The 8,443-nt window shown below is 47.4% G+C and overlaps 1 protein-coding gene across 1 annotated transcript; it reads right to left on the bottom strand.

The window, feature by feature from the left end:
- Positions 1-1,512: 1,512 nt before the first annotated feature.
- On the bottom strand, positions 1,513-6,867 carry Nobox (NOBOX oogenesis homeobox). Its single transcript, XM_021663527.1, has 9 exons — positions 6,831-6,867; positions 4,902-5,192; positions 4,682-4,801; positions 4,251-4,357; positions 3,837-3,940; positions 3,507-3,592; positions 3,011-3,242; positions 2,368-2,672; positions 1,513-1,802 (listed from the first exon to the last, which is right to left on the bottom strand). Exons 1-9 carry the CDS (start codon positions 6,865-6,867, stop codon positions 1,513-1,515), a joined length of 1,572 nt encoding a protein of 523 aa, XP_021519202.1.
- Positions 6,868-8,443: the final 1,576 nt, after the last annotated feature.

The raw sequence follows: 8,443 nt of genomic DNA, 5'->3' as shown, positions 1-8,443 counted from the left end.
TCCTCACTGTTTTCTCTTGTTTGTCTGTATGACCTATTCTTTCATACTTTTGCCCTTTGTCTCCTTTACCTCACTGTCTCCATATCTGGGCTTTACTTTTCCTCTTTGAAACTTATTTGAGGATAGAAAAGAACAGTCACAGAATAAAATATATCACTCAGTCAATGTTTTATTTCCTATAATCTCTACTCTTTTCTTTTCCATTTGGGTCTGTCTCTCTGGCATCTCTACCACCCTTTACCTTCTCACACAAAATGACTGTACACCCACCATCTTATCTTTATAATCAAGTAGGAGCTCATACAAGAGCCAGTAAGGTCTACTATTCTTCCTTCATTGTGGAATGCCACTTGTCCAGTTTGGCTAACCACCATAGGAGAGAAGGAAGCTGCAAGGCTTCATACAAATATGAAGCTTGTCTATACTGGGCCGGAGGATGGGCATGGCCTCATGTTCTCTTCATTCATTCCTGAGCTCGCTCTTGTCCTATTGTCTAGACCCTGAGAGAACATTTTTCTCTTGTCAACCTGTTCTTTTTCCATACCTCAAACCATCACCATAGCTGTCTTAGATTTATCTCCTTATCACAAATAGTAGCTATATATACACAAAGCCTTCAAAACTTTACTTCATGGTTAAGTAAGAAATGGTAGCCATTTTAACATATTCTCACCAGGTACCTAGTAATATGTCTTTTAGTTCCTTTTCCAGCTATGGTGTAAAAGAAAAATCCTCGGATTCTTCATCTCAACCCAGAGAGAGGTCCTATTTGTTTAGAGATTAAAGGTACCATGACATTGTCCTAACCAGGGAAGTACAGCCTACTTGCTATAGTGTTTTAGGTACCCATCATACCTCATTCTTCCCTTCTATTATTCCTTCATTTCACCAAAAAGTAATTTTTGGAAAAAATAAGTTAGGATTCACAGTAATAGACAGCTGACATCCAATAGTTTCCATGCCATCACACATTTTTTTTTTTTTTTTGTGATACTATCCCTATGAAGCTCAAACTTGAGAGAGGGGTCCAGATTTTCAGTGCTGGGTTTGGGAATAGACTTTAGTAGCAGGACTGAAGAAAAAGCATAAAGTGCTGAAATCCTACCTCCTTTAGTGGAGAAATGGGCCCAGGAAAATGCCAGAATCCACATAGGGATGCCTAGTGGGGACCTCCCTTGAGGGTTTCATCTAGCAAGCACAGTAAGCCAAGTAAGCAGGAACACAGCTCTTCACATTCACACATACATATACACAAATACCCAGTAGTTTTTTTATTGCATACAGTGGACACCAACTCAGTGTCTAGGAAGGAAATAAACTGATGTATAGTTCAGAGTAACATGGCCCTTCTCTTTTTAGAACTCCCAAGGGGAAAAGAGGAAAATATGATGCCATCTCCCTTCTCTAAGCCCAGGCTAGAAAGACCTTGGACTCCCATACCAGGCCAGTTTGTAGCCTTTCAAACCTTTCAATCCTGTTCTTCTCCCCAGGTCCCCAACAAGCCCCTTTTCTTCACTCTTTGTCCCCAGTGGCATGGCTATTCTTATTTTTGTCTCTGACCTGCTCTGGTGTGGACTTCTCAAGGAAAGAGGCAGTCTCCTCCTCTGCCAGTTTGCATTGTGAGGCCCCTGACTCTGGTCTAGTGTTTTCAGGAAGCCCATTGAGGCCTAAGGAAGACTGCTTGCTCATAATCTGAGCACAAGGAGCTGGAAGCAGGTCTAGGGGGTGTCCCAGAGCTTGAGGGCAGAGTGTATGAGGGGAGGGATGTTCTTGCAAACAATGGCCATTCCAGGGTCCTGGACCTGTGGGGTCAAAGAACACAGAATTATTAGACAGGACTATGAGCATCAAATGTCACCAAATAAATTGTAGAAGAGTCCTATTGTCCTTCCTCAGGACCATGAGCTTCTCCCCCAGAATCAGACAGGCTCCTGGACTCCAGGTCTTATGGTTTCATAACTGTGACTTAGTAGACTATGGGTCGAGACCAACTGCTGGCTTCTTGCTGGTACCCAGAAGACCAGGAATCACCTGGATGTCTGTTTCATTCCCCCTATAGAACTTTTTCATGATGGTGGGCTTTGGGGTTTCAGAAGTCCAGGTAGCTAGGCATAATAGCTACTACCAATTCTGGTGTACCAGGTCCTTTTGTTCATTATTTCTAATGGTCACCAAATCCTTCAAGAAGATGAAACTAGTGTTCCAATGCCAGGCCAACAGAAGTTTCGGGATAGCTACAAACAGGGTCAGGCAGGAGATTTTCTCACCATACTTGAGCTGCCTCATTCTGCCTTCTAGATAAGGAGGCAATTTGTCCTTTCTCACTTATAAACAAAAGGGGAAGTTTTCTTTCCAGCCCAAACTCACCCATATTTCCAGCAGGTAGCTGTAGCAAGCTCTGACCTGGTGGGGGCCCTGGACAATATTCCTGCGACAAGTCCCCATTGAGGCCAAAAGGAAATGAAAAAAGAGAGTCTTCCAGTGGTAGGAATGTCAGCGAGCTTGGAATGGGGAAAGGGAAGGGGGGCAGGTATGGAAACTGGGACTGAAGGGGTGGGAAAGGAGGGGTCTGTGGAGCCTGGGAGAACTGGAATGAACCCAAGTGGCTGCTTGCTTGGTAATCCTGAGGCCCAAGGTCTTCCAAGTTTGAGTAGGTGGGTGGTGAAGTGATGCTATGAAGGACATAGGAGTATTTAATGAGGTGTAACAGTGAGCTTCTCATTCCCACACACAGTAAAGAGACCATTCCCTTTTAGTTTCTTTCTCCATCTCTGTGGCAACATCAGACCTTGGATACCACTTCCACATCCCCCACTGCTTCCCAGCCCTGCTCACTGCTTCCCCTTGTCTCTCTTCTACTGCTACAAAGTACCAGCTCACTTTTGCTCCAAACCCACACATCCTTTACTCCCCATCACAGAAGCCACTCATCGACCCACTCAGCCCTTTCCTCTCCCTAGTGTCTTCCTTTCCTTCTCTCCAAGGCTACAAATGAGCTTAGTCTCCATACCTGGTGCCCCAGGACCCACAGGGGATGTTCTTGTATATGTTGTCACTCCCAGGAACATCCTGAAGTGGAGGCATCACTTGAGGGATTTGAACAGGATCCAGAGGAAGGGGAAGGTTGCTCCTTTGAATAGGTGGTGGGCTGAGGAGTGGTGGGGTCACTGCCACCCTCTGAGTACCCCCATTGTGCTGAGAGGGGGTCAGAGTCTGGTTGGAAGTCAGCAACATGGGAGGCTCTAGGAAAATATGGCAAATAGGGGTTTTCAATGTGAGGAGATGGGGATGAGGAGGTAGCTATGACACAGCTAAATGGCAGACAGCACAATGCCCAGGGCTTGACTGGCACACAACCTTACAGAACTGTGGTCACTGCCACTTCTATGGAGCAAAGGCTTCTTTATTTCTGTTTCAACTACCTTTTTAGCTTTCATTCCTCCCTGCCTCCCCCCCCCAAAAAAAAAGCAAAAAAAAAAAATCACTTTCTGAAGGTGGGCACTCACCAGGAAAGGCATCCAGAATGTGCTCTGGAGGAACAGGGCCAGGCTCTAGGTCTGTAGGTATAGCAGCTAGGAGCTCAGGTGCAGATCTGGAGGCAGAGAGAAGGAAGACCTTGGCTCTTGTGGCTACTCAATTTAGAACTCAGATTTGGTGCAAGGAAAGGGCCACTAGCAACTCCTTGTCCCAGCCCAGCCCAAATTCCATGAAGGATTAGCCAATACACCCAGCAATCCTCTCCCAGCTTCCAATATTCTCCTTCAAGACCCCAGGACTCCTGTGTGGACTCCACTCTTGCTTGGTGTGGACAACCAAAGCCCAGGGGCCATGCTCACCTGCACTGGCTGCTTTCCACACTGGGGGCTGCAGGACCATTCTTATTCTCTTCATTCAGTTTCTCCACTTTTCGCCACTTTGCCCTGCGGTTCTGAAACCACACCTATGGAGAGAAGAAGGGCACCTGAACTTGAGAATGCTGGCAGAGACAGAGGCTTGGGGGTGACTGTGGAGTGCCCTTTACTGGGTTTCAGCTGCAACTCAGCTTAGACGGTTAAAAAGATCTCTGTGGTGTTTGCCTTCCTCTTTTAATTGGTTAATGCTGTGGCTGGTGGAACAGTTGGGACACCCTTGCATCTGAGACTAACTTCAGCCTCTGTCCCAGCTGAGGCTGAGCACATACCCTCTTCTAGATAGTTCTAACTGGCAACTTCTATGTTACTCTGCTGACCAATTAGCCAGCCCCCCTTTACCATGATGCGTTGGGGGGTGACCCCCACCATTTGGGCAATCTCGTGGCGCTTGTCACTGTCAGGATAGTGGTCTTCCTGGAATATCCGCTCCAGGTCCTCCAGCTGGTCTACAGAAACAAGACACTTAAAGGGGAGGCCAGACACCATAGTAGGAGAGAAGAAAAGAAGATGCTCATAGCAGATAAGGCCATTGGCCCCAGCCCACTAGCCAGGCCTCCTTTCATGGAGATAGCATGAAATATACATCTCTGACTCTTCTATCCGGGCTTAACAAGACAAGACAACTTGCCTCACCTTCCCTTCAGGAGTCAAAAGTGTTGGCATTGTCATGGACAAAGAGAAGCATGCAGGACAAAGTGACTAACCACACCCCAACATCGCCTGAGGTCACACCTTTCACAGATCAGTTTCCTCCATCTCGAGGGACTAACCTGAGCGGTACAGGGTTCGAGTCTTTTTCCGAAGTTGACAGGTCACTTCTAGGGATTCTTTCTTCAGGTCTTCCGCTTGACTCTTCTGGGTCAGTGTCTTGAGGAGACTGGAGGCTTGGCCTGGCTCAGAAAGCACATGTTTTTGTGTAGCACAGGTTGAGTGACATCTTAAAAGATGATGTTAATGCCAAAGCCATGATGTCTGGCCTTTTGGGCTTACCAGGGACTGCAGAAATGGATGACTTCACTCTCTTTGGCTTTTTCTCTGGGAGAGAGAAACCTTCTCCCTGGGGTTGGGGACTACATGCAGCTGGTGCTGGGTCTTTGTGCACTCTGCAGGTGTCAGCAGCTACTGACTCCCCCGTGGTCTTTGACAGTGGCCTCTTTCCTGAGCCAGCTCTGGGGAGTGAGGACCTCTTGCTGTGGTCATCTTGAGTAGGTGGGGCAGTATCCCGTAGGGGTACCTCTGTCTCCTGCTCAGCAGTCCTGGCCTTGCCAACAGCTTCTTGGCCTATGGAGAGCAGTAGCCACTGGCCTCTGAACTAGGGGGTAGGGTCCCTTCCTCCCTGGTTCTACTCTGTTGTTAGAACCTAAGCTTTCCTTTGCCTGAATGCCAGTCTGACCTTCCTAACTGGACAGTCAGGAGGATGGATTAGAGCAGTGGTTCTCAACTTGCCAAAGGCTGCAACCCTTTAATACAGTTCCTTATGTTGTGCTGACCCCCAACCATAACATTATTTTTGTTGCTACCTTGTAACTGTAATATTGCTACTATTATGAATAATAATGTAGATATCTGTTTTTTTTTTCTCATGGTCTTAGACAGATCCCTGTGAGAGTCATTCCACATCCCAAAAGGATCATGAACCACAAGTTGAGAACCCCTGATTTACATTAATCCAAATGCTCTGGAAAATGTAAAAAACTACTGCAAATATGCATGGTCTTAATGTGAGAACAGTGGAAAGCTGGGCACACATTTTCTCAAAATTTCCCAGATATCTGAGGTGCAAGTTCAGGGGACAGGCATCAGTTTTGATATTTCTAACAGACAGCTGTTGGGGAAGCAGTGAGTAGGAAGAGAGCTGCAGACAGGCTGCCGTTCTGGCTTTCCTGTTCCAGAAAGAAAGCAAGGTACTGTGGCCTGCAGAGGAGACAAAGCAGGCTCCTTGGAGCTCCACAACACAGGCACAGGCAGAGGCTATCTGCGGGGATAGCAGGAAACATGTCTTTACTGTGCCCTTTCCCCTCTCCCTCCTCAATCTATGTGTTCTGGATCCTTTCCTCCTCTCCTTCCACCCAGTCCAACTCTTCTGCACATGAGAAAAAGCACCCATCCGGAGCGAAAACCTCCTCCCAACTCTGAGGCAACGCTTACAGACCAGGCTTGCTGTGGGTGCTAACACTGATTGCAGTATCCATTTGATCGCCCCACCAAAAGGCAGGCACTCCCCCCAGGTCAAGAAATGGCGGCAAGCTTGCTGAGTAACCAACCCAAGACCACACAGGGATGAGGCACAGGGGCACAAGCGACCCTCGACCACCTCCTAGAATTTTTCCCAGGATCCCAAACACTTCCCTTCTTTTCTTCATGTACTCAGAACACAAGAAAACCCACCACCCGGAGTTGCTGTCATTTCCAATGAAACCAGAAAATGTGTAAATAAGTGCTAACTAGAGCCGTTGATGTTGACTCGAAAAAATAACTTTCTAACAATATATAAAGCTGGGGGCAAGTCCCGGCTCAGGAGCCTCTTCCAGCCGATTCTAAATACACCATGGAACACTTCAGAAAGCAATGGTGAATGGAGGGTCACTGGAATAAGTAAACTTCCTCGCACTTTCACAGGGCTTGTAGCACAAGCATAAATATGGTACAGAGCAGACACTCAGCGAACTTGAACGTTATTGAGTAATGTACTTTAGTGAGAAGGGTGAGTGTCAGAACCTAGATTAGACCAGTGCTGGAGACCAACGACCAGCTTTCTACCTCAACCCTTCCGGATGATCCCTAAATAGAATGTAGTAAGGTTGCCTCTTTCCCACTACCACCCACAGACCTAAGCAGGCTCTTAAGATTGGCAGACTGGCCCGCAGACTTCATGGGCCCAGCAAGCTCTCACCAAGGACGACCCCCATGCGTGCTCACCCCGCAGTTTCCTGCTGAGCTTCTCCGTGGGTTGCATGGCCCAGACTCCCACTCCTCAGCCCTCCCTGGTACCGGCGCAGCCTTAATGAAGTACGTGGGTTGGCCAGGTGTGTGGAGTCTGCACAAGCCAGGGAGCACAGCCGGAGCTTGCGCCCCCAACCCCACCCCCAGGGCGAGGCGCCGGACACCTGTGGTGGGGGTTGGGGAGGCTGGGAGATCCATCCTGCAGCTCCTTGCGAGCCTTTATGCAGCCCAGAGGGCACCAGATGCCCTAACGTTGGGGCAAGAGCAAAGCAGCAGCAGTATTGCAGACTTGTTTGGGTGTCTTTGAAGGTGATGTTCCCAGGCTCACCCACATCCCAGCAGGCAGTGAATGGATATGGTTGTGGTTAGCTCTTGACCCTTGCTTGTGCAGAGATATCTCTGAAACCACTCATGAAGATGAGGCAGTCCTTCTACTGCTTGCTTCAAGGTTTCTTGTGCCTCAAAGTCTGAACTGACCTAAGTATCCTTAACATACAGATCCAAGGGCAAAAGCAGGACTGGAGCTGAAAGTACCCCAGGCCTGGAGATTATATCTCTGGGATCCGCACAACTTGTGTAGATGAGGTTCAGGCTTGTCCAGGGTTTCTTGCTATGCTTGCCCATTTAATACCAACTTTCTAATCCAAGACATTCCTGGTTCCTGGAATGTTTATTTCTCTTTGAAAAAGATAAATTACAAAATTCTTGTTGCTTCTCACCACAGGAGTGGGAGGGGGTGAGGAATGTAAGTGCTGGCCAGATTGAAACAGCTGCTGGGAGCTGGGGCAGGAAGAGCGTGCCCTGACCAGAGCGCAGGTGTTTTGATTTCAGTATTTCAAAGCTCCTGGACACCAGGCGGTTTCCTGCTGTATTAAACAATCAGCTACCGGGAATGTTTTCCTGTGTCCTAAGACTCTCTGAGAGGCTTCCTGTACACACAGAGAGACTATAGAAGACTGTGGGAGTCTTAATTCTTTCTGCAACATGAAAATATAAATTAACTAAGGGCTAGTAAGATGGCTCAGTGGGTAAAAGCACCTTTTCCCAAAACCTGAACCTGAGTTTACTCCAGAATGAAAAGTAGGAGAGAACTAGCTCTTAAAAGTTGTCCTCTGACCTCCATAGTCTTGTGGTGGTGACATGAGCCCTCACATATCTCTCTTTCTCATACACACACACACACACACACACACACACACACACACACGGAGGAGGGCAGGAATAAAATTTAAAAGATTAAAATGCAAACTAAATAACTTGTAGTAATCAGAAAATTGGGGCATCTGCCTTTCATTCCTATGCCCCTGTAAAACTGACACCAGGTTTAAAGAGAATTTTAGGCACAACATCCAGTTTCTATGATAGAAAATCTATAGCAGTCTAGGTCAGGCAAGCCAGATATGGGAGCAGGCTTATTTGGTGGTGATGTGGTTGTAGCTGGAACACTATGGTTTACTTGAGTATACACTTAGAGGACAAAGACTGTATCAGGGACTGTGGGAAAAATGACTGCCTTGCCCACAGCAGCTTATTGGTAAACACAGGTGAAAACAGTAGCTCAGTAGAATGGGTCATGTCAATGCTACACG

This window comes from Meriones unguiculatus, chromosome 3 (assembly GCF_030254825.1).
Source record: "Meriones unguiculatus strain TT.TT164.6M chromosome 3, Bangor_MerUng_6.1, whole genome shotgun sequence".
Taxonomy (NCBI): domain Eukaryota; kingdom Metazoa; phylum Chordata; class Mammalia; order Rodentia; family Muridae; genus Meriones; species Meriones unguiculatus.
Note: the sequence above shows the minus strand (reverse complement) of the source record. Positions and strands in the feature narration are given on the sequence as shown.